Below are 27215 nucleotides of genomic sequence, written 5' to 3'. Positions count from 1 at the left end.
AAGGGGTGTTGGATTTTGTCAAAGGCTTTTGTAAACTTCTAATGAGATGATCATGTAGGTTATTTTGCTTTCAGCTTGTTTATATTGTGGATGTCATTGATGGATTTTCAGATATTGAGCCAGCCCTGCAATCCCTGTTATGAAGGCTATTTGCCCATGAATGATGATGTTTTATGTATTCTAGGATTCAGTTTGCAAGTATTTTATTGATTATTTTGTATCAATATTCACAAGGGAAATTCACCTAAAATTCTCCTTTTTTGTGTGTTGAGTCTTTGTGTAGTTTAGGTATCAGGTTGACTATGGCCTTATAGGTTGAGGTTGGCAATGTTCCTTCTATTTCTACTTTGTGAAATAGTTTGAGGCATATTGGTATTATCTCTCCTTTAAAGTCTGGTAGAATTCTGCATTAAAGCCATCTGGTCCAGGGCTTTTTTTAGTTGGGAGACTTTTAATGACTGCTTCTATTTCCATAGGAATTATAGAACTATTCAGATAGTTTACCTGATCATGATTTTTGTTTGGTAATTTGTATCTGTCTAGAAAATCATCCATTTCATTTGGATTTTCTAATTTTGTGAAGTACAGGCTTTTAAAGTAAGACCTAATGGTTCTTTTATTTTCTCAGTGCCTGTTCATTTCTGATTTTGTTAATTTGGGATACTGTTTCTCTGCCTTTAGTTAGTTTGGCTAAGGGTTTTTCTATCTTACTGATTTTCGCAAAGAAACAGCTCTTGGTTTTATTGTTTCTTTGTATTTTTCTCTTTGTTTCTAACTTATCCATTTCATGCCTTAGTTTGATTTCTCTACTTGTGTCTGTTTGCTTCTTTCTGTTCTAGAGATTTTCAGGTTTGCTGTTGCTCTTATGAGATCTCTCCAATTTCTTTATGAAGGCATTTAGTGTTATAAACTTTTCTTTTAGCACTGCTTTCATTGTGTTCCATAAGTTTGGATCTGTTGTGCCTTCATTTTCTTTGAATTCTAGGAAGTCTTTGATTTCATTATTTCTTTTCTGACTCAGTGATCATTGAATACAAAGCTGTTCAGTTTCCATGAGATTGTAGGCTTTCTGTTTTTCTGTTGTTGAAGTGCAGCTTTAATTCATAGTGGTGGTCTGATTATATACAATGGGTTATTTCAATTTTCTTTATCTGTTGAGATTTGCTTTGTGACTGAGAATATGGTCGTCTTTGGAGAAGGTTACCTAAGGTGCTGAGAAGAAGATATATTCTTTTTTGTTTGAGTGAAATTGTCTATAAATATCCATTAGATCCATTTGATTCATAAAATCTGTTTGTTCCATTATTTCTCTGCTATGTTTCTGTTTCTATGACCTGCCCATTGGTGAGAGGGGGCTGGTGAAGTCTCCCACTACTGGTGTGTAGGGTTTGGTGTGAAATTTAAGCTTTTATAATGTTTCTTTTATGAATGTGGGTGCTCTGCCAATTCAGCAGAAATGTTCAGAATTGAGATTTTCTTTGAGATGCAAGGCTTCTATTCCTATTGTTCTTAGTTTGATCTTTTCATGGTATCTAAGATTTCTTGGCAGTTTTGTATCAAGCAACTTTTCAGATTTAACATTTTCCTTAAAGTTTCTGGTATTTTGATTTTTTTTCAAAAGCCTATTCTATGCCTGAGATTCTGTCTTCCACCTCTTCTATTCTGTTGGTGATGCATACATCTGTAGTTCTTGTTCTCTTTCCCTACATTTTTCATCTCCAGGATTCCCTCAATGTGTTTTCTTTATTGTTTCTATTTCCATTTTCAGATCTCATTCAGTTTTATTCATTACCTTCACCAATTTGATTGTATTTTCCTGTATTTCTTACAGGGATTTATTCGTTTCCTCTTTGAAGTCTTCTATCATCTTAAGGTCATATTCTTGTGCTTCAGCTGTGTTTGGAGCACTGAGGGCTTGCTGCAGTGAGATAGCTGGGTAATACTGGGGCCATCTTGCCCTGGCTCTGTATGGTTGTGTTCTTACTCTGGCCTTAGCCAGTCCCTGGTGTTTCCTGGATGCTCTGATGCCAACAGGACTCCACAGAGAGTCAGGCAGAGCCTAGGGCCTAGTGATGGAGCTCTTGAGAACAACATGCTGCTCTCCTCTGCTCACTGGGCCTGGGCAGAGCAGGATGTTCCTGGGACTCAGCAGGCCGCCTGGGAAAGGAGACAAAGCTGTGGGCAAGCATGCAAATGGAGCTTAGGGGGACAGAATGCAGCTCACCACTGCTGTGTGTGCCTCAGGTAGGGCCTGCAGGCAGGGGATGATAGGGAGGGCAGAATCTAACCTGGGTGCTCCTGGGGCCAAGCAGGCCTTCACAGGAGGGAAGGTGATGGAGCTCAGGGGGGCCAATTTAATACTTTATGTTAAAAAAAAACAATTTATATATCTCATCAGCAAGCAAAATTGCTTCATTCTTAATAAACCGTATATATTTTAAAGAAATATATTAAAATAAATTCCTCTATCTTCAGTTAATGCTTGATTTGTATATATAACACTTTCATATACCCATGTGCCTGCAAACAAAAGCTTCCCATGTAGAAGTGGGCCAGTAAAAAAAATACTGGGAAGGCCTGCTGTAAACCACACTTCGATGACGCACAGGGTGTGTGACTCCAGACCTTCGTAGACCACAGCTGGCCCTTTAATTTGAGATGATGGCACGCTGCTTCAGTCTGTGTCTCTGCTTGTTCAGATTCACTCTCATCTGTTCTTAAGCTGCTTTGGGTGGATAGTACACACCTCCACATTGAATACTGCATGCCCCCACACGGAAATGTGCACGCCTCCGCATTGAATACTGCATGCCTCTGCATTGAATGCGACAACAGGACAAAGTTCTCAAGGGAGAACTTAGGACCAAACTGCTAGTGCTGCCCACATAATTTTCCACTCTGCACATGTATTTTAAACATATATATGTGCATTTTCTTACCTAAGAAATATTTTTAAGAGACAGCAACATGGGTTAGTAGGCAAAAGGTAAAGGAATGTGCCTTCCAAGCCTTCTGATCTGAATTCATAGATAGATAGATAGATAGATAGATAGATAGATAGATAGGTAGGTAGGTAGATAGATAGATAGATAGATAGAGCCTATGAAAAAGATGAAAGTAGAGTGTTGTGGTCATAAAAAGAGAAAGAGGTTAAGAGAATATGTTCTGCAGCAGTGTGGGGAAGGGGTGCCTCAGTAGGCCCATGCCAAGGCATCCCTTCACCCTGAGGGACCAGACACACACCACCATAGTATAGAATAGTTTATTCAGAGCATGGGATGTGAGTTAAGAGGTAGTGGAGGTAGAGAAAGGCAGAGAGAGGGAGAGAGTAGAGAAGCAGAGGTCGGTCATGACCACATGGAGAGAAAGGGGGGGGGGGGAGGAGAGCCCAAGAGGGCAAGAGAGCAGCTGAGAGTGAGAGAGGTAAGAGAGAGATGAGAGGTAAGAGAGCAGCCCCCTTTAGTGTAGGCCAGGCCTATCTGGATGTTGCCAGGTAACGGTGGGGCGGGGCATGCCTGACTCTTGCCAGGTAATTGTGGGATGGAGCTTTGACAGAACCCAGAACCCTAACAGAGAGGACTGATCCTACACAGTTGTTTTTTATCTCCACACAACACTAGTCACACAGCACTTATACATACATGTGTTCCCCTTACATTAAGAAATTTAAAATATCTTTAAATTTTAAATTTAAATATATAAATTTAAAATTGTTGCATTGGATTTTAGCATACTTTTTTTTAGCCTATTATTCACTCCATTTATTCAGCAAATACTTATTTATGTTGTATTTTATTGTTCTGACTCATGGAGCTAAAAGCCAACCAAAACATAGATGAAAGCCACTGTCCCCTTGAAGTTTCAAGACTGATAAAGTGAGGATAGTCAAGAAATTAGAGAAATAGCCAGGCAGTGGTGGCGCACGCCTTTAAACCCAGCAACTGGGAGGCAGAGGCAGAGGCAGAGGCAGACAGATTTCTGAGTTTGAGGCCAGCCTGGTCTACAAAGTGAGTTCCAGGACAGCCAGAGCCGCACAGAGAAATACTGTCTTGAAAAACAAAAAACAAAACAAAAAAAGAGAGGGGGGAGGGAGAAAAGAAAAGAAAAAAGAACAGAATTAGAGAAATAAGAAAATATAAATCATTGAGGCTGCCCTAATCTCTAAGGAAGTCATAAAGAGTGTGGCCAGAAAAAGCCTGGCATTAAAGTGGAAGTGTTGAAAGTTTATAGTAAGCTTTGTAAGATGTAGAGGGTAACTATTCCAGGGAGATAACAGAACAGCTGCCAAGTTAGGTACAAACTATTAATCTAGCTTCATAGAGTCCTGGGGACAAGAGAAAAAACAATTCAAATATATGGTCAGGAGTATAAGGGTCCCTGTAACCTCAGAGCCCATAGCAAGAATGTGGGCTTTCCTCCATGTGAGGTGAGAAGGTACTACGGGCACATGAGCAGAGGACAGGCTTGACCTCAGAGTTTTCCCGAAGTTCATTAATGCTGAGTTAAGTATGCACTCCACCAAAGGGAAGATGTCTAGGTAGAGAGAACAGCAAGGAGTGTGTTGTCCTAAGCATCTGGGAACTAGCTCCACATTGGTGAGAGCTGGGGAAAGCCTGTGTGCTTGTTTGTTTGTTTATTTTCATGTCTTTTCAGAAATTGAATATGTGTGGCTACAGGGAAGAACAAAGGTGAAGAACTGCCGCATAGCTGTTGGCCCGACCAATTGCTCTTAGTTTTGATATAAATGAGTACGGAAAGAATTTTGAAGGATTTTGTCGTATAGTTTTGGAGAGAATGGCCAGTTGATCACATGAGCCTGATGCTTGGTCAAAGAGTCTGATAAATGTAGAATTTATTTGCCTGTACTTGTAGATAAGTAGTAATCAAGTGAGGTCATGCCCAAATGTAGGCATAGATCACTTAGCATTCTCAGATCAGGCAAGGCAGTAAAGAGGAAAAGGTGAAGGGAAATGAAATTGAAGACCTAGAGCATTGAAAGGGACACCTAGTCAGTGTGGTGGTCTCAAAACCACATGAGCAGGAGGCAGAGGGTGACAGATTGATCAGCAGCATCCTAAACTTGAGTGGAGAAGTAGCCTGAATATTCTCTTGACCTTCATAAGAGCAGATTCAGAACCAGAACCTGTCCAGAGTCTTCACAGTTTACCATACAGCGAGTCAAGAAATGGTGTGGTTCCTGTTTTCATAAATCTTCCTGTTTTTTCCAAGAAGGCTTTTAGTTCTGTTGGGTAGATGAATTAATAACATTTCTGTATAGTGGCCTTCCTAAATCTATCTGGAAATTAGATGGCTGAATACAGAAATCTGTGAGAGCAGAAGTTTGGGTTGTAATCAGGCCATGCAAACAGATCCCCTGGGCTTATGGGTATTTGAAAATGTCATGGCTACACTTGGTAACATGAGAACAATGGCACCACAGAAGGAGAACAGAAGGCATGCTGGCAGAGCATATGAGCAGAGAGAAGACATCAAGGCAAATATTTTGTATATGCATTTTGGTTTATAGTAGCCTCTAAAGTAACTTTGTGCAAATTTTAATGTGAAAAATTTAAATATACTTCTTTCTTCCAAATCCTACTTTCCTCTCTGGAAAAAGGTAACTCTGTACATTTTAAGTGGAGGGTGCAGTTCGCTTCTTTTATAGGCTAGATACTGTCAAACCAGTATCTTTTCTGTTGAGGGAACAGCAGTAATAGTTGATGTTAATTACTGTACCTCTCTCTATAACAGGGTTTTCCTGAAACTCTGATACCTAGTAATGTTGATGCCTTGATGAATCAAGTAATTTAGCTAACAAGAGCCTCCAGCCTGTGATTTAAATGACTAACAAGTTTGAAAGCAAGTGTAAGTCTGTGTGCATGGTGGCTGTTGAGATAGAGACCAGCTGGCAGGGGCCCTCAACATCCAGCCCTACAGGGCTGATGAATTTTCTGGACATCAGAGAGTGGATCTGGCTCTGTTCTTTCCAGGAGTAGTCTTTGTTTCATCCATTGATCCAGATGAGACTCTGCTGTAATAAATCCTGTCAAACATGAGACTAAGAGACAGAGTATGCAATTAATTAACTGAAGAGATCATTCAATGTGAGAATCGTCCAGGTCCCATAATTATGATCTACAAAACAACCATGTAATGTTCTGTCTCCTAATAATGGAATTCACTTGGTTTTTGTTTTGTTTTATTTTGTTTTGCATTTTTTGTTTTTGTTTGTAAGAACATGACATCCGTGCCCAAACTAGAGCTAGAGATATCCTTTAATCTATCATCAATTTCCATAGTTTTCATTTTAAGGAGCTAAAATTATGGGCTGAAAACTATTGATTCCGTCACCAGAGACCATTTGGTCCATAACCATTGAAAACAGTATCTCCAAAAAACTTTTTTCCATTAGATATATGAGTGTAGTAGTGTAACTGTAGATTCTGTAAAGTTTTCTGTGTACAATGTATAGGTAATAGTAAGGATTTTTGTAGAATAAGTATATATAATAATTGATAGGAGCTATCAATTTTAACCTTTTCTATTATATTTATGATTGATGTTCTTTTTTCTTTTTCTATAATATTTAAAGTACATGGATGATATTAAATGTTAAGGATGAAGGAAGAAAGAAAATCAGATACTATTTCTATGTAAAACTGCTCACAGTACCATTTCAATATTCCACTGCCTAGTTGATGGGTATATCAGAATGAACATTCAGAATATATGTGAATTTGCAATATGCAAAATTGAAATCATAATTATCATAATTATGGCATAGAAGTAATGAAGAAAATAATTCAACCACATTTTTAAATTTTATTTTATTTTTTATGTCAAGACTGAAACTGTAAAACATTTCATTTTAGCCAGATGATTACAAAGATCTAGTTTTGCTGATTATTTTTATACTAGAATAATCTTTCATTATTAATCTATTTACATCTTATCTCAAGTCAGTTCATCAGTGCTAGCAATTAAAGATAGAAGATGCATGTGCTCAATTTCAAGAATTAAAATAATGCCTTGGGAGTAAGCATTTCTTTTTTTATGGTGAATGGATTGTTGGGTTTTCCAATTAAAGAAGTCTCCATACTGGAAATGAGTAGACAATTATGAAGATTATTTTTGAATAGCCAATTTACATATCCCTAATTGTGTTCATTTCTTTTGAAAAACGAAGTTGGAATTTACAGTGCTTTGATTGGTTACCCCTGCATTTGTGTTATTAATACTACTGCTGACAAGGTTCCCCCATGAATGGGGCTTTGAGTGCCTTTCTGGATTAATGTCTGAATCATAAGTAGACTTGACTTATTTAATGAATGAAAAATATCCAAAGTTACTAGCAGTTTTCAAAATTATATACACTGTATTTCTTTGGATTGGTTGTGGCAACCAAGAACTGCCTTCTGAATTTACATTTGAATTTTGCTATCTTAGCCAACAAGGAACATTTAAAGGAGTACAGCCTCCTAGGCAGAAGCACAACAGTCTGCCTTCTCTGTATTACAGTGGCATAGCATCATGTGATTAGTAGGATATGTTGATTTTTTTGTGAAGAATGACAAGAAAGCAACATTTCATATTTTTTATAATAAAGATATGCAAATATATTAAAGGAAATGAGAATAGATATGCAGTTAGGAGTAATTAAGAAACTAAATGATGTGTCAGTGGACTTAGCACTTACTGGGCTTAAACCAGTCTACAAGATCCATTCTGAAGAACAAAAAATGTACCAAAGATATGTATAACAATGGGAAGCTTGTGGCACATAGGATTTATAACTATTAGCATTCTTTATATTTGCAAGTATGTATAGATTTAGAGTGTGTTAGAAAGACAGATGCATGAGGAAGTGCCTTATCCCTTGGTGAATGGAATATACATTTCTATAATGTATTCTATTGTTCAGCTTTTGTATATTAAACTTTCTTTTTGTACCCTTGGAGCAGATACCTTTTAGGCACATTGGCTAAAGTCATAAGTGAGGCTGTGTATATAGCTCTATGGTAGAATACTTGCCTAGCATAGGGGAAGGTGTAAGTTCAGTTCTTTGCAGGACAGAGAGACAGACAGTGAAAGATACAGAGACAATGAGAGAGACAAGAGACATACACTGAGACTGACAGACAGACACATGGTGAAGACATTTGTGAGAAGAGAGGTTAAGAAGCAGCTATTTCACTCCTATAATGAGACCTGGCCCAAACTGACTAGTTCAAGAATAGACAAAGAAAGAACAACGATTAATCATGTTCTGTTGCTAGGATTGTGGGGTTATATTATTGCAGATTTAAGGGTCTTGACATAATAATATTAAAACTTCCAAGATTTTTTTAAGGTGACATTTGCTTTAAGACCAAGTAAAGATCACAATCAACTAGACACAGTGTCTCTGTGATAAGCATGTCCTACAAAGTAATTAGTGTTGTTGGACTCGTTTGCAGCTGATTGCTGTGTTTGACGAACAAGAGCCACTCCAAAAGATTGAGAGCCCCAGTGGAAACCCTGTGGATCGGCAGAGCCCAGACGCTTTCGAGACAGAAGTGGCTGCCCAACTGGCTGCATTTAAACCGATCGGCGGGGAAATCGTAGTAACCCCTTCTGCTCTGAAGTTAGGTAGGTGGATTTTCCAGATGATGCCTTCCACCTGGTTGCATATTGCATCAACTTACTGCCTTTCTTCTCTGTGAAGTTCATCATAATATTGTTCTTTATAAAGATATCTGGTTTGTCACCTTAGTTATTTTCCTAAGACTCTTTTCTGCTGCTGGAGCTCAGGTAAGGAGATGCAGTTTTTATTTTGAACTGAAGGTGACTTCCAATTGCATGGCCCTGAAAAATTGCACTGGGGATCAGACTGAGGAATGAGGCTTGTCTGTTTCCTAGAAGCATCACTGTTTTTATAAAGTTCATCATTTGGAAAAAGCTAAGGGTTACTGAGGAATCAACACTAGAAATAAGGTTCCATCTCTGTCTTAGTCATCCTGGTTTTCTTCATAGACATTGAAAAAAACAGTTGGGGAGTTAGCTTCAAAATTTGAAATCGCCTGATTTTTGTTTTCCAAAAATGAGAACAGTTTACCTGGTTGTTTTACACAGAATCCTTTGGCTTAATTGTTTCAAAAGTGTAGGAAATGAAAATAAGCATTCTTCTGAAGTTTCTGCCAAATACTACTCCTCACATACCTGTTTTTGTTGATACTTCTTAGAAATAAGTTTAGGTCCATCTAATAAATGTGTCACATTCTACAACCCTCTAGTTATTAGTATTTAAAGTATATTCTATTGGGGTTGATTGTGAACATAATATTCTGGGATCACTGAGTGTGCTGGCTAGAACTTATTTAGACTTAATTCTCATGTCAGAAGGACAGATACAGTCCCTACTCAAACGGAATCAATTTTTTCTTAAAGTAGAACATTCACTTAAAATTGTGAAAATTTAGCTAGCAAGAAGGTTAGGCTGATAAAAACCCTGTCAATTCAATGACCAGGTCATTCCTAGGACCCACAAGGTGGAAGGAGAGAACAAACACATTCACGTCGTCCTCTGACTTGCACTGGTATATCTTGGAATGCATGCACAAATGTATACACACACACACACACAATGCATGCATACACGCACATACACATTAATAGGAAATATTAAAATTGTAAAAATAATGTATAGCATCTTTCCCCTCATTTGAAATTCAATATTTGCTGTTGCCCTTCATGTTGAAAAATGTCTTTAATTGCAGGACTCAGGAGTCAGTGGCAGGCAGATATCTGAGATCAAAGCCAGTCTTTCTACATAGTGAGTTCCAGGACAGCCAAAGCTACATAGTGAGATGCTGTTTCAAAAAATAAAATAAAATTACTGTTAAATTGATTATATATAGCCGAACCAAATAACCTTGTTTTGTCTTGATTTTTCTGAAAAGCGTCTGTAGTGTCTCTTTTAAAACAAACCAAATGGAAATTAATGACCTATGGTCTTTATAATTTTCCTGCATATTTTGGAACGAAAGCTAACAAAGCCGTCTGCATAGATGGTGAAGGGCTGGTTGGCGGCTGCTCCTCTTTTGGAGCCAGGCTGTGGCTTCAGCAACCTTGCAGCCCCATTGCTCATTTGCATAATGGATGCCTTTTTATCCATTATGCAAATGGTATGAGAGGAAAATTAGGCAATAAGGGAAGACGAAAGGAGAAAATTGCTCTTGCTTGTTTTAATATTCTATTTATAAGCAAGTGCTGTGGGCTTCAAAAGACAGACTCAGGGTATCCCTGCCTTGGGAAACTTATTTCCACCTTTCTCTTATGGGCTTTTTCAGGAAAGAAAGCATGTTTTCCTTTTTGATTTCACAGCTTCTATTGTTGGACCATCTGATCAAAATAGTGGTGCTGAATCCAAGAAGAAAAACTAACTCTCACACTCCCTTCCTTTCAAAATAAATTCTTTTACTATTTCTAAAAGATTTATTTTATTTTTAGTTAGTGTGTGTGTGTGTGTGTGTGTGTGTGTGTGTGTGTGTGTGCACTCTACTAGAGACTAGAATAGGATGGTGAATTTCTTAGAGCTATAGGCTCACACATGTGAACCACTGGACATGGACATGGAAACCAAAATCAAGTCTACTACAATAAAAACTCTCTTAACAACTGAGCCATCTATTCTGAACTCCTCTTTGTTTGAAACTGACTTTTTTCATGAAATGGGAACAAAAAAATATTGTTTATTCAATAGAGTACATATCAGACATTGTCATAAAGAGAGTACATTGAGTGATGGTCAAATTCTTTTAAGATAATGTTGTCTAGTCATGTTTTAATATTCTCTTTCTCCAAAGATGAGGAGTTAGGACAGATAAATTTAGTATCTCATCCAAGTCACACTCTGAGTAGATGGCAGAGCCAGGATGTGAACCCTTGCTGGCTGAAATGTTAGGAACCACTTTACTGTTTCTAAGATGCTGTCCATAGAATAAATTATTGATAAGACTTTCTTGGAGTTTACTTTGTGGATATGAACTGAAGCACAGAAAATGCTGAATGTTTAGGCTCACACATTCATGTCATTGAGTTTAATGATGTCATAGATTAAATAGTGACAGAAGCCAGCATTTGTTCATGTTACTTGTTCCTATAACAAAACAACTGACAAGAGGATTAGACAGTTGGTCATAGTGAACTTACAGTTAGAAAGCAGAGGCCGGTCTTCTAGGCATTTCTAAATAATTTGACAGTGAAGACCAACTATCACATATAAATTCTTAATTGAGACAACTTTAGCAAAATAGTTGTCTTTCAAATACTTTATTTTAATTATAAAAAATCTCCAGGGTTTTATTCGGGTAGAGAAGTTAAATACATAACACATCCAGTTCTCTCTCTGCCCCTTCCATTTTCCTGTTGGTGGTCCTAGGCTGCCTCAGGATGGGCCCGGGCAGTGCATATCCACGGCTCTTCTGGGATGTGGCTGCAGTATGCTGTGAGGTGCACCCCAGCTCCCGCTTGTGTCAACGCATGGAGGGGGCTACCAGAAGAGAAAGAGCACATCTGTTCCAGCAGTTTATCATTAGGGATTCTCAGACAATGGCAGACGCAGAGCCCTAGGCCTCCATGAGCTCTTGCCACTTAGCTCCTGGGTGGCTTCATCTCTGATCACTTTTCATGGTTGCTCATCCTACCTACAGCCACCATGGGCCAGTCATCAGTTAGCAGTTTATATCAGTTGTCCATGTCTTTGTTTCAAATCTTGCTCCCTTTTCCTGACCCTCTTTTTTGTTTTTTCTCATCTGGTCCCTCCCATGTACTATTTCTCTCTAACTGCAATTGCTTAAATTCTGTAAAGTTTTGTCTAAATCTTTAAGGCAGTGCTATATACAAATGTACAGTGAATAACTGTCAAGCTTTCATTCAATTACTCTACCATTAAAATATTTGTAATTCCAAGTCTTAGACCACTCGGCCATCTGATACATGTACAATTCGGTGTCTTATAAACTGATTATATGTTTGTATGTTTATATTTAATTTGTAAGCTAAGGTTTAAACCAAGGGGCATTCTGATCTTATTTATCTAAATTATTTCTACCATGAATTTTTTTTACTAGATTCTATAATGACTAAGTAACTGGCCCAGATTCAGTTCTAACAAATTACTAACTAGCCATTATCTTTTATCAAAAATCCTAGAAATAGCTAAAAAAATATCTGCTACCTACTCAGTGTCTGACTTGAATGATATAGTAAACTTCTCTGTCCTAACTCCTCATCTTTGGAGAAAAAGAATATTAAAACATGACTAGATAACATTGTCTTAAAAGAATTTGACCAATAAAGGAGTATGTGTTGAAATCACCCAATGTACTCTCTTTATGGCAGTGTCTGATATGTACTCTATTGAATAAATAATATTTTTTGTTGTTCAGGTAGAATTGTAGAATCATAGTCATAGAATCCATTTGGACTTCAAAATTGCCTTAAGAATTTTGACACACACACTCCCACCCCGACCAAAAAACCAACAAACTTGACTAACCTGGACCCTTGGAGGCTCCCAGAGACTGAATCACCAACCGAAGAGCATACATGGGCTGGAACATAGACCCTCTGCTCATACAAAGCAGACATGCAGCTTGGTCTTCATGTGGATCCCCCAAAAACTGGAGCAGGGACTGTCACTGAAACTGTGGCCTGCATGTGGATCCTGTCCTCCTAACTGGGTTGCCTTGAATGGCTTCAGTAGGAATAGATGTGTCGAGTCTTGCAGAGACTTGAGGTGCCAGGGTAGGTTGATACCCAGGGGGTCTTTCCCCTTCCCAGAAGAGAAGGGGAGGGAGAAATGGGGAGGAGCCGAGGGAGTGTCTAGGAGGATGAGGACTTGATTGGGATATAAAGATAGTATTATTATTAAAAATAAATTAATAGTAAAAAAAAAACAGAACTTTAGAGCCCTTTAGAACTTACAAACATATTTCAGTGATTTGACAAGTTCTTGATCCTAGGTTACAATAACATTGTCTGTTGCTTATAGTCTGGATGCTATTGCATTACATTCTCTAATTCTCAAAATCAAGTTAGGTTATAATCAAAGGGAAGGCAGGACTAGAGGATTTTGTGACTAGATAGTAAGCTGAGTCCAGAAGCTTCTTAGAAGTCCCACAGCAAGGAAGCTCACCTCTACTCTAAAGAGTTATGCACCCCTTAGAAAAAATATTATAAATACAGTTGCATAGGGTTTTAGGATTAGCAATTGTCTAAGTGATTGACACTGTTTTTACAAGTGAATATGTGAAAGCGTCAATTCATTGTGTGTGCTGATACTGAATGACGAGTTGATTTAAAACTGCAATTAGAATTAGGTCTCTAACACCATGCTCCTGCATTTATGTGACATTTTTTGATGAACTATATCTTTCAATTATCCATGCCCTTTAAATACTAGATGTGATAATAACAACACTTCATATCCTTTTGGAATTGAGATAAAGTATAAATTAATAAACAGATACTATGAATAATTATAAATTTAAAGCTAATGAAGGAGCCAAGACTAGAGAGTTGAGGTACTTCAAGTTGCTTTTTAATCCTATAAGTTGCTACCTATTGTCCTCTCACTTCATACATGTAATGTGCCTGTGTGTGTGTGTGTGTGTGTGTGTGAGTAGGTATATGGAGAGAGAGTGTGTATGTGTGAGTAGGTATATGGAGAGAGAGTGAGAGATCTTACGTCAAATCAGTATGTGATTGGAATCCTGACAATACTTTTACCACCTTGTAGGCATCTCTATACCTTTGCTGACATGTAAGATTTAGGGTCATACTTGGGACTTTCACTTTGAAGTTTGGAAGAAGAGTCCTCTACCTTTCCCATGACTGTTCATATCACCTTTTTGATCAGTGGTGCCCGATACTCTGTTCTCTAAAACATATTATGTAGCTTCTTGGGACTTGGGAGCAAGTGCCCTAGAGCTGGTACAAGTCCTGAGTTCCAAATGTGTGTCCTCGGCCATGTAGCTTGTCTTCATGACGATTCCAACTTTCCACACACAAATGGATAATGACTGAAAATGGAAATGGATACAGACGAAAGTGAAGATCCAAAATGAAGATCCCATAGATTGCTCCTGGTTATGGTACCATTATCTGCAGCTTCTCATCTAGAAATGACGCCTTTGTTTTGCTTCTGAGAGCTTATTATCTCCAGAGTATTTCACTGACACCTAGCCAAGTTTGCATCTATCTCTGTGCCCCTGTCACTTTCCATCTCGTGACCCCAATTAATTAGGAGTTTTATTTTGTGTCTTTTGATAATTCTCTCAGTACTTGATTGAAATTTGCAATTTGGGGTTCAAGCTTACATGAGAAGATAGTCCTTTAGTTATAAATTATTTTAGCAATGCAATTTAAATAGTGTTTCAGGATAAAAAGTGCTTTGGATTTGCTGTTGCCACTCCTGTGATCTGTGTTACCTAGATGTAAAGCAATCTGATTAAAGTTGAGAGTGGAATTAATACTGGCTTTATTCTCTCTCCTTTAAACTTGGACAATGAGGTGCTTTCTGTTGCGCGTGAGCCTTGTTTCTGAGACTTGAAAGGTGCCCTGGATGCTTTATTGTTTCCATGTGTGTTTGTGCTTCTTCAAAACAGAAATGGAAATTATGATTATATGTTTGCTATAATAGAATTATTTTCAAAACACTCATTTCTCTCTTCTTTATTTTCTTTCAGTAGTTCTCAGGAAACACTGTGTAGCCCTGGATTATTGTTGGAAATCCCTACCATTTTCTATCTGAGTTTGAATAATTCAGGGCACAAAAGCAACATATGGGAACATTTTTCTCAGTTCTTAAGGAAACCAAATCCCTTTATGGCCCTGATCTTCAGGAAAACAAAACGAAGAGGGAAGCTTACTCTTTTAATTAGGCTGTAGTGTGTAAGTAGCTGCTGTGCCCATAATGTGAGTTTAAGTCTTGGCATCTGATCCTAGACAAACACACTCACACCACACACATAGCAGAACTAAAGCTCACGGTTGGCTTAGGCTCCTGACGAAGCCTTTGAATCCCCACTACAAAGCACTTAAGCCTGTGAGGGCTCCTTGTTGCTAGAAGTTCTCTCCTGCAGGCTGGAAACCAAGAGTTAAAATTACCACAGAGCTGAGGTCATTTGCTTGGGTGAATCCATAAGTCATAATTTGGTCATTGAGTTTCATCCTATTTGTTTCTTTTGAGGCTGATTATTCAAAAGTTAGCAGCTATAGAAGGGCTTTTCTTTCTTTTCTTTTTTCTTCCCTGGGAGCCCGATATTTTTCCCCTGTGCAAGCCAGATGAATGATGCTGTAATTAGCTATGGTGACCTTGCTAGGCTATCATCCATCAGTCATGGCCACATAGTCAACAAAATGTGTGCTGCTTTTCTGGTATGGTGGTAACTAAATCAGGACTGAGGAGGTGACAGCCTGTCTAACTTATTCTGGGCACCATTCTTCTTTTGCTATTGTTATTTTGGTTTTTATTTTAGTTTTTGTTTTCAGAATAGGTGAAATGTTGCCTGGGGTGAAGGGGGTTTGGGAAGGGGCAGGGAGCAGGGACTAACATGTTATTCAGTAAATATCTAAAATGTATGTTGGAAAACCGCCAGATCATACTAGTCAATTGAAAGAATAAAGTCAATACTAATGCAGCCCAATCCTAAGAAATACTAAACACTAATTACTGTACAAGGGTAAGTTTTGTTTGTATTCAGCTAAGCACAAAGCTGAATCTTGAATGTGGCTTGTATATTGAATATGCATTTTAAAACATAATTAGCATTGCTTCTCTCACAGAGGAATGTTGGGTGTGTTCAGACTTCTGACCAAGCTGAGTCCCTACCTCTCTAGAAAGTGAACATGTGGAGGTTTGCATAAAAAGCAGTGTTTAGTGTTATAAATGGATTTTAAATAAGATATTGCTTATGAAATAATATAATGGCATATTTTGGTGAGAATATATGGCCATCATCTCATCTTCTCTTTTTGTCTATTTTATATTAATTTAGACTTAGATTTTAGTCTCATTTTCATTTTCCTGACTCAGTTTTAGCTATCCTTTATCTTATTTCCTTAATTTTTTCAATATACCTGAGTATATTTGTTTCATGAGTAAATGGTTTCATTTAACACTTAAGTGAATGCTAAATAAAAAATTGTGTTAACGGGGTTTAACATTCACAAAACTGTAAGAGAGTACCTGAAACACGGGCTTGGGTTCTTAGTCATTTCTAGTTGTGTTTTTAAGTTTATTATGTGACCTCTTTAAAAAAAAAAAAGCAGTTTGCCACCTCCCCTCTGGCCTCTTCCCAATGCTGGACCCACACTGAGATGGAGCCTGCAGATCCTCTAATAAACAAACGGAATGAAAGGTCACCTTTCCCACTGTTCACTTGATATTAGACCCCTGGGTTTTAAGCCTCTTTTGCAGATTGCTTTTAATAGTAAGGGCAGTGAAGTCACATTTGCAAAGGCCTGGTCCCTAAGTAGTGAAAAATATTCTCAGTGACTCTGTCATATTCTGCTTTGTTGAGCACCCTGGACTGATGATAAAACTGATTTGTGATTTATATTTTAAATGGGAGGAAGAAATAACAAAAGGAAATCCATCTGCACCTGTGAGTTCTCCTCCTTCCTTTATTTTAACCCCAGTCTCCTTCCCTAGGTGCCCTGCAGCTCTGCTCTGCTCCAGCTTCCTTAGGAAGCCAGGACAATGCAGGCAGAGTGCCCTTTGCTTTGGGAGCCTGCATTAGCTTGCCCATTACAATATGCTGCTACTTTATTAAACAGTCCTTCTCTCTATCAAGCATTCTTAACCTATTGACTAGATTTTGAAACATACCTTTTTAAGGCATGTGTGTATTTGTAGTTTTCTCATTACCCCTAGCCAAAGTATCATAATCTTGTATAAATCCTGCCATTTATATTTGGAGAATCTTGCTTAAAGTTTTATATATGATAAAGCTTTTGTATGGATATTATAAAACATGGTTTAGCCAATTTTATTTTATTTTTTCTGTGTGTATGTGTGTGCGTGTGTGTGTGTGCGTGTGTGTGTGTGTGTGTGTGTGTGCATGTGTGTGTGCATGCGTGTGTGTGTGTGTGTGCGCGTGTGCGTGTGCGTGTGTGTGTGTGTGTGTGTGTGTGTGTGAGAGAGAGAGAGAGAGAGAGAGAGAGAGAGAGAGAGAGAGAGAAGAGAGATTCTTTTTTCTGTCCAGATGGGCAAAGATTAAAAAAAATAAAACCACTAATTTAATTATTTACAGAAGATCCATCTTAAGGACAAGTCACTCAGAGTTGGACACGCTTTCATGACTGGCTCAGGACTTTCTCATTTGTTTTGACTGATAAAGCTCTATGATGAATTATACTTCAGTATGTACACATTCGGGTATTTCCTTTCATGCCCTATTAGACATTTTTCTAAAATACTGATTTGACCCAATGACAGTAAGAAATCCTGAAGCAGCTTGATCTGTTAGTACGCACGTGCACAGCAGTAAGAGTGGCAGCCTGTGCTGAGCCATGGCTGCATCAGGACGCTGTCTGTCTTTTGTTTATCCTTTTAATGTTCAGTAGATTGAACACAGGGCATCCTAGCTACTGCCGCCACGCCTTGTCAGTTTGCCTTTGCAACCATACATTCATATTACGGTACACAAACAGTGGCTCTCAACCTGTCTAGGCATTGGCTTAATGAGAACATTTTACAAGCTATCAGAAAGTGCCAATACCTTGCAAAAATGTCAGGATGATTCTGCTTACTAATCTGTGTGACTATGAGATGATATGAATTCCTCAGACCTCTATGGATGGAAGAAGTCTAGAACCTTGTTTCTGTGTATAAAATTAGTGAAAAGGGAGGATATGGTACATTTTATTTTCCTTGGTTTATATGAACTACTTAACTTTGGTGTCTTAATAGATATGATTAAGGAAACTGAACAAGTGTTTTTGTACTACCCAAACTCATGCAAAATTGTGATACTTATATTTGGGCTCTAAGATAAAGTTGTCTAGGAGAAGCTGTGACTTTAATGCCTATATTTCTAAAAACTGTGGGAGAAATGCCTCTATGCTTTTAATACACAACTTGTCCTTAAAAATTAGCCTAGCTGCAAAAATCTAGGTGGTTTGCTGTCATCTGCTGCTGGAAAACTATGGAGATCAATTAAACCTCACTTGTGTTTGTAAAATAAATAGACTTTCTACCCTAGAGATATGAATGCATGAGACAAGCTCCTTCCTTTAGTCACAGTTCAAGAATAATGTCCTTTGACCTTGTGACTTTAGTTTGGTGTTACAGTTAACTGCCCTTTTAGTAGGGGGCTCAGCATCTGCACAGCAAACATCTGCTCTTTGGAGAAGGCGGAGCATAAGAATGTAAATATGGAAATCAGTGCATTGGGTGTCCATGCTAGGAAAAAAATGGTGGCATGCCTGTCACCAGCTTCAGTTAATCAATAATTATTTATTGATGTCTCAGTAGATGAAAAGCCTTATGCAAGGCTACCAGAGGAATATAAAATAACACAAGTCATGAACTCCTTCCCAAGCAGCTTGCGATCTCTTTGACAGAAAATAAATTACTGTGCGATTCTCTTAACTTGGTTATGATTCCCATTTTATAATTTGTTGCTGTTATAATAGAGAGCCTACAATTACAAAACCTTCTACATGAGAAAGCCTTTGCCTTATTAGTTAGTTCAGATGCTCATGAACTCACCGGCTTGTCATAAACTTGGCCTCCCCACAGCTTGGTTAATCATTTTGACTTTTATTTGGCTCTCAGTTTCTAGTAAAGGGAAATCAGTTTTCAGTCTGTGTGTGGTTCCTCTGTCTTTGGTTTGGACAATGGGTGATCTTAGAGCAATTAGAAACACCGCAGACCCAAAGTCTTCCCATTGTAGCCCATAATGTCCTCTGCTGCACAAGGGGGTCTCCCAAGATTTAAGGGATTGAAGGATGAGTGTTTCCCCTTTATCCATGTATTCATCCATCCCTCTCCCTGAAGACAGACACTCCAGGCCAATATGCTCTTTTATTTCTAAACATCAAATATGGAGAGGTTGGTAACCTGTGAACCTCAGCAGGTGTACTTCCTGTAAGAATTATTGTGGAAAGATGCCTAAGACCCACCGTGTGCCCCTATTGCTGAGGATTTCCTAAATTGCTGGATGGATTTTTCCTTTCCACAGATTTATTATACCTCACCCTGATTTATGTGTGAGACATAGACATGTTTAAGTAAATTCATTTCTATCCCACTCTTAACTCAAAGCATTACTTTCTGGTTTTACACTGGAGTGAATATGATTACCTGTTGTTTAAACTTTATTACATTTTGGGCTGAAGAGGAACATTGTGGAGGATTTTCTTTGAGAAGATCAATGAATAAGTTTTGTGACTTTCTGCTTTCTGTAACAATCAAAATTAAATTTATCAAAATCAAAAGTTGAAGCATTAGGAATTTATTAAGTACAAGGGAGACAGCTCCACAGTAGCACACTGGCTGTGCCAGCCTGGGGACCTGAGTCTGGATGCACAGAACAACCCTAAAGTTCTTGTCTGTAATCTCAGGAATCCAGTGGCAGGATGGGCAAAGCTAGAGAATTCTCAGAAGCTCCTGGGCCATACTGGCCCGGCATGTGCACCACAACAAAGAGACCTTCACTCAAGCAAAAAGGATGAAGACCAGAGCCTATGCTTTTCATTTGACCTGCACATGTTTGCACACATGTGTCACAGCACCTGCCATTCATGCAAATCTTTTTAAGAAGAACTTTCTTGACTGCCTTACAGTCCTATTTCAGAAATAATACTTACTGAGTTGGTATCATGATGCTTGACCATGCCAGCAAGGCAAAGTTCCCAGAGGTTAGCAAGATTCTTTTATGTAATTCATGTATCCACACTCAGAACCTAAAATATTGTACATTTCCCATCTAGGGCAGTAGTGAAACAATTAGGAATAGAAAAGTATGGAAATCATAGTACATATTTACTCCACAGCAGTATGGCACTGAAATTAAAATCAGAAGTCCCAAAGCAAGACTGATTAAATATGATTCTGCCACCTACACGCTGTGCCAATTCAAGGAAGTCACTTAACCTCACTGTGTCTGTTACCTCATTTGTGATCCATGAATGCTAGGGACCTGGTTGTCTTATTGTGAGCAACAAGTGAGGGCATTTCCATACGCGCTTAGACTAGATCATGTAGCAGAAAACTGTTAGACATTTTTTATCAGATTTCTAGGTTATTTTAAATGACATCTATGTATATTTATGCAAACATCCCTTCACCTGATCCTGTCTTTTCTCTTATTTCCCATTTTTAATTTTTCCCACCTATGAAACCATATTGTGTGTGTGTGTATGTATATATATTTTTTCAGGCCTTCTATCACTTCCTTTAAACCATGAATTTAAATCTTTTGTGTGCCTTTTCCTCAAGCACACATAATAGGTAAAATAGTTTCTTAAAGACAAAGCAGTCGCCTGGACATTAATCAGAATGGCTTGTGTGGTGGCTGCTGGGTATGTGCAATACCTTCCAGCATGTGTTTAGAGATTTGCAGGAGAATAATTGCTGTGATCCTTTTGATCTTTATTTAACTCAAATATTTACCCTTATATTCCCATCTTGACTTAGCATACACTTTTTAAGAATTTCCCTCCACTGCTGTAACGTCTGCATGCTATTTTCAAATACCTTTAGATAAAGAAACACTATTTTTTATTAGCTTAAACTAATTAAAACTAGCTATCCATATTGATTACATGGTAATCTTCTCCATTGAAATATAACGATTAACAAAGTACAGATTTGTGTTCAAGGTGTTCACACTCAATACATCATGTCTCATATTGTTTTCTTCTCACGGAGAGAATGCACAGATGGTATTTATATTAAAATGCACTGGCATAGTAGGGCTGATCTTTAAGTAATAAATATTACTGCATATTAAGGTGGCACTGTCTTTATTGAATATTTCTTTCTTGCTTCTTGAAAGAATCCATTTTTCTTTCTGTTTTTGTAACTAGCAGACCATGTTGGGTAGCTTAGAACAACTGTGGCTCTGGCCAGCTCTGAACATAACTATAGAGTTCCCCTAAACCCAGTCCATGCTCGACACTCAAATAGTAGAAAACCTCAATTACCAGTCCACACAGATGCTGGCTTGCCATCTACCTAACAACCCTATGAAATGCTGTGCCAACAAATTGTCTTCCAGGATTGTGAAAATGCTAGCTTTCATTTCACATTGACACCAACTTACTCTAGCACACAGAGTATTCAAGATAAAGCTACAAGAGTTTAATTAAGTAGAAAATGCCTCAAAACATTTTCCAATTATGTATTTTGAAATGAGTAAGAAACTGTATTGGTACAACTAAATGATAAAAAACAATTCACCATTATTTTTTAAATCTACAAATTTACTTGGGAACTTAATTGGTACATAATTAACAAGACAGGAAATTGTTACTACATAAGAGGAAATCAGCCTGTTTTATAAATTGGAATATATTCTGTGTGACTTGTCTTTCTCTTTGTTTGATTTTACTGAAGGGGAGAATTCTAGATTGCATATGTCCAAAGAGGAGAATTGATATAATTACCAAAATGTAAAAAAAATTGAAAATGTTTGTCCTAAGGTATATAGGTAATTGCAATAGTTTTGTCATGTTTTGCTTAGATTATTTGGATAATTGCCTTCATTTTCTACCTGATTTAGTATAAGTACACAGCTTGAATTTTTGCGGGAGGCTGTTACAGATATTTTCTTAGCAGAGTCATTAAAACCCAAATGATTGATTCTGCAAAACTTTGGTACAGCCAGTGCAATTGGGATTGTGCAGCTGGTAGTGGGGACTGATGTATTTCACACATGAGGTAAGAATTTCCTTTTTGGTAGTTGCATTTTGAAATGATTTTTTGATTATTAAACCCTTAAGATATGTTTGTTTACATTTTTGGTTATGATAAACTGAGCACATTGTTTGGAATAACACTCCAATTTTTAAATTGAGATCTTAGTAAGCAATTCCCCAAAAGTCTTCATGAATGTTGTATTGGTTACTTTACTTGTCACCAATATCTAACTTGATGCAGTGTAAGGAATGCACAATTTATTTAGGTCCATAGTATGGGAAGATGCAGTTCATCAGTGGGGAGAGACATGGGAGCAGGCTTTTGGCTGCATTTCAGCTACATCAGGAAGCAGAGAGAGGTGAATGCAGGGGCTCATCAAGCTTTCTCTTGTGTGCTTCCCCCTCCTCACTCCATGAAGTCTAAGCCACAGCCTGTGAACGGCTGCCCCTCTGCTTAGGTAAGGTCTGCACGCATCAGTTCAACTGCTTTGGAAATGCATTCTCAGACATGGCCAGAAGTGTGTCTTCCAAGAGTTTCTAAATCTAGGCAAGATGGCAATAAATAACTAGTTCGTTTTCTATACTGATTGGAAAAGGAGAGCACACTAGAGAGAGTAATTCCCTTAGGAAATTGTGATGATACATTATATGATTCAATGAATGGGTTCAGTTGATAATTCAGAGAGAATAATTCAACTTATGTGAAGAAAATTTAAGGCATGTGTTAAGTAACTAAACCAGTGTCATTCAAAATTTCAAGATTTGAGAAAATTTTCATCGCATTTATTTAGTAAAGTGGTAAAAAAAAAGGCTGTATTCCTTTTTTAAAGACTTGACTTGCATTATTTGACAAGTATTAATAGATTTTTGTGAAATATTTGTAGTCAGGATTTTTCAATGTTCTCATTAGTCAATTGAAAATATTTAACACACTTTCATATGTGTAGATGGATTCATTCCACCACTCTATCACTGAAAATGTTAGAGTTTCATATTGAGGTTGAAATTGAATTGGCAAAATGGCTTCATGGAATTTTAAAATTAGAGCAATATCAACCAGGCTTCCTAGGACCATACTTTGATTTCTCTATTTAATGAAAATGACATTAGTAGTAAAGGTAAATTTATGTGTGTTAGATAAGCTAAAGGGGATGTTACTGGGTGTTATAAGTTATAGATTATGTGGAGAAGCACTTAATTCAGCATCCAGGAATGCCCTGGGACTGGGGTTGACAAGAGGTACCGGCTCTTCTTACAAGACACAAATATCATGATTAAAATGAAAGGACTATTTGAGTACTGCGTGTGGGATACCTTAATCCCACCTTCCTGCCAGCCCCAGTACTTAAATATGGACGTAATGATGTGAATCTGTAGTTTAAGAGCCTCAAGTGACTACTGAGCTATGTTGAGCAGGAGTCTAAGCAGAAAATGGAGACGTCATCTTGGTAAATTATTCCCCTTCACCACACTTTTGCTCCCACTCCTGATGTCTAGATTCACCACTCAGTGTAGCTCTGTGTCTGTGTGCCTGTGTGTCTGTGTGTCTGTGTGTCAGTGCGTCTGTGTGTCTGTGCGTCTGTGTGCCTGTGCACCTGTGTGTCTGTGCGTTTGTGTGTTTGTGTGTCTGTGTGCCTGTGTGTCTGTGCGTCTGTGTGCCTGTGCACCTGTGCACCTGTGTGTCTGTGCGCCTGTGTGTCTGTGTGTCTGTGGGTCTGTGCGTCTGTGTGTCTGTGTCTGTGCGCCTGTGTGTCTGTATGTCTGTGTGCCTGTGTGTCTGTGCGTCTGTGTGCCTGTGCACCTGTGCACCTGTGTGTCTGTGCACCTGTGTGTCTGTGTGTCTGTGTGTCTGTGGGTCTGTGCGTCTGTGTCTGTGCGTCTGTGTATCTGTGTGTCTGTGCTCCTGTGTGTCTGTGTGTCTGTGCGTCTGTGCATCTGTGTGTCTGTGTCTGTGCGTCTGTGTATCTGTGTGTCTGTGCATCTGTGTGTCTGTGTGTCTGTGTGTCTGTGCGCTTGTGTGTCTGTGTGTCTGTGTGCCTGTGCACCTGTGCATCTGTGCGTCTGTGTGTCTGTGTGTCTGCATGTCTGCATGTCTGTGCTGTAAGCTGCCAGGTCAAGAACCTGTCTGGTTTAGTCTTACCCTCTCAGGTGTTCCTTTCTACTCATAGTCCATTCCCCCTTCCTCTTATTATATCTAATCCTTACCTCTTTCCGCAATTCTTCCCCTTTTACCATCTCTTTCTACTTTTCTGCCTTTGAATTCTCTTTTTGTTAGAACCCAACTACAAAAATCACTGATCTGCTGATGCCCACCTTTCTGAGAAATGTACTCTGTGTTATTTTGGATCAAGATTGAAAGCTTAATGATGGCTATCAAAAGAAAAGATATTCTTTATGTGATAGAAGAATTGCTCAAAAGTGAGTAATAAATATAGAATGTGTACAATCACAATGCCATGAGAACAAAGATGTGACCTGAAGAAAAACAAAATGTGTCTTTGTGTCACTGTCCTGAACTACAGGTATACACATGGCTAGATTTTGCCCACATGTTCAGAGGGTCTTGGTTAATCTGTGTTGAGCAGCCACCTCCCAACCTGGCCTCAGTGGCAGAAGGCACCCCTTATGCCAATGTCATCATATGTGAAGTCGCACAATAGGCTCATGAAGAATCTGAAACACCTGACAAGGGTTTTGAAACTGAAGAAGGAAGCTAGGAGTATGGGATCTAGATTAGTAGCAAAGGGCTTCACTTAGGATCTCTGTGAAGGTGTCAGGCCTGCTACACCTGCTGGCTTTGCAGGTAACATCTGTTTGTCAACCAAATATAACTAGTTTCTCTCAACTCCTTCACTTTGCCAGGTGCCAATGCTGGCTGAAAGTTTACATCACAGCACACAGAGAAATAAGTCCATCCAGTGTTTAACAAATGCATGGTAATAAAAGAATCAAAATTAAAAAAAAAAACCTGCCAAAACATCCTTCCTTAAACAAAACCTGTGGAACTAGGAAATGTTATGATGAGAGCAAATCAACCCCCTGTGTGATTTATCTCAGCATTGGCAACTATTAATTTGTAATGATCCTCACTTTCCCTCCATTAAATCACAGCCTTGCCTTGAGCTCTCCCATCAAGTTTTGCAATACATCACATTAAATGTAAAGGCTGGTGTGACAGCCACTCTGATGGTGACATTTCCTTTTGATGGGGCTCAGGTCTTTCCTAGGAAGAAACTATGGAACAATTAGTTATTACCATAAGCACATTTATATTTCTGAAGTATTCAAATGATTGTGTATTATGGATGAATATCAGTACTGTGAAAAGATTCTTACATTGCCTAGGTGAAGATGCTTCAGTATGTTCTGGGGAGGTTTGAAAATCTTGGACCAAAAGAAAAAAGCCTCCTAATATGATATAAGCCAGAAGAATCATTGTGATCAGAATGACCTTTTCAACGGGTAATTTGACAGACACTTGATGGACAGCATTCTTCTGTCTCTCAGCCAACCTTTTATCTCCTTGCCATAAAATGAAGGAATGAAATTTTAACTCAAGAGATAAGATTCTCAATAGTCATTTGTTGCATATCTCCCTCAGTGCAGTTCCTCAAAAATTGAAAGCTCTCTTTTTTTTCTCAAGGTATTTTTCATTACCTAGAGAAAATGTTTCCTTTAGGGAGACATTCTAAAACAATAGTACAGGTGTTGAATCAAATTTCCCAGGTTTGTATGAGACTCTATGATTCCTTAATATCATTGGCTTGCTGTATTAAATGGCACTCTTGTGTCCTATAAGACGCAAGTCAACTTTCAAAGGTGCCTTTCCTTATACTAAGAGGGTAGCTTTGACTTTGACAAAAGTGTGGACTGTGGAGCACCCAGTCAAAGCATCCTGAGAAAAAAATAAAATTAAAGCACTTACTAGTGAAATGAAGGCAATCAATTTGCAAATAAATGTGTTTTTAAAATGTAGCCCTGGGGTGACATGCAAATTCAGAAGATTAATATTTTCTCTGGGAAAAGGGTATTTTCTCTTGAATTCTGAAAATGGCACCAGAATGGAATGTTTGTTGATTGGTAACATATATACTTTCATTAAGAATGTTTTTATAGTATTAGCTTTGTCAAAATATAAAAAGATTTTATGTAGTTCAGTGACACAAATTATAAGGGTGTACATTGTTCTTTATATGTTTCTCAAAGTGTCTACTTTCTACAATGTTTGCATCTGGGACACTGTAATTTTTGAGTACTGTTCTATCTTTATCCCTTGGTAGAGTGCCTAGCGCAGAGCGGTGAGTCAGTCAATAATCACTCAATGTATGCTTGAGTGCATTCAAGGAAAAATAACCTCCACGTGGATTTTCATATGTTTCTTTACAATTTGTCTTCAGGATTTTATACAGGGGCCTTTTGGTTGGCTCTTTTCAGATTGGGCCTCAATTTTATGTCACTGCTTTTTACACAACACCAAATAATAAACATATGCCAGAAAATTTAGATACTTGATTTGTCAGTTCATATGGGGAGGTGTCTCATTCCATTATTTTTTTTCTCTCTGGGAGCTCACCATGTTCTTCCAGCTGACAAGGAAAATCCAAAATGTGACATATATAAGCCTGAAGAAAGGGTAATTGAAGTATAAAAGGAGAATCTGGGGAGAGGCACTTAGATTAGATGTTGTCATAAAGAGGGAAGGAGCAGGAGGAAAAGAAGGCCCTGAGGCCTGTCTGTCACCTCTCAGAAGACAAGGATCAGGGTCTGTCATCTCTAACAGGAGGGGGAAGACCCCAAAATCTTTAAAAACAAAAGCAGGCAAGCAAACAAACAGCAACAACAAAAACAAACACCAGCTGGCCCAGAGAAAGAAGGGGAGAAGGAGCTATGGAAGCTAGGGATAGCAGCAGACTGTAGTTGGCACATGTGGCTCTCTGCCGTCTTCGAGCTTAAATTGATATATGGGGGGCTATGGGCTTGAATCTCACAAGAGGAATAAATGATCGGTGTCTTCATTTCCTCAAGAATTGAATTTTTGCCTGAAAATGATGCACATGACAGGAAAAAAGCAAGTAATAGCAAAAGATTTTATGTGTAAAGGCAAGGGGACAGTTATAAGAACTGGGGCATGCTCTCTAACCCTAGTGAACTAGGGAAGGGAGGTTCAAGGAGGTATTCCTAGAGGAAGGGAAACATTGTCTGTGGTCTTGGAAATAGAAATAATAGTCGAAAGTCAGTAGCAGTGCATGTTGAGGGAAATGAAAACAGCACTGTATGGCTACGAGAAGGAACCAGAGAGGGTGGGA

At 38.4% G+C, this 27215-nt stretch overlaps 1 protein-coding gene across 3 annotated transcripts in view; it reads left to right on the top strand.

The window, feature by feature from the left end:
• The window catches only part of Pard3b (par-3 family cell polarity regulator beta), a 1018635-nt gene that overhangs the window by 390995 nt on the left and 600425 nt on the right, over positions 1–27215 (top strand). For all 3 annotated transcript variants that reach the window (XM_052192632.1, XM_052192630.1, XM_052192631.1), the window contains exon 3: positions 8457–8628. In XM_052192632.1, the coding sequence (XP_052048592.1) occupies positions 8457–8628 (172 nt within the window). The remainder of the gene's footprint in view (positions 1–8456; positions 8629–27215) is intronic.

This window comes from Apodemus sylvaticus, chromosome 9, assembly GCF_947179515.1.
Source record: "Apodemus sylvaticus chromosome 9, mApoSyl1.1, whole genome shotgun sequence".
Taxonomy (NCBI): domain Eukaryota; kingdom Metazoa; phylum Chordata; class Mammalia; order Rodentia; family Muridae; genus Apodemus; species Apodemus sylvaticus.
The sequence above is the reverse complement of the archived record's forward strand: the minus strand, read 5'-3'. Positions and strand labels throughout refer to the sequence as shown.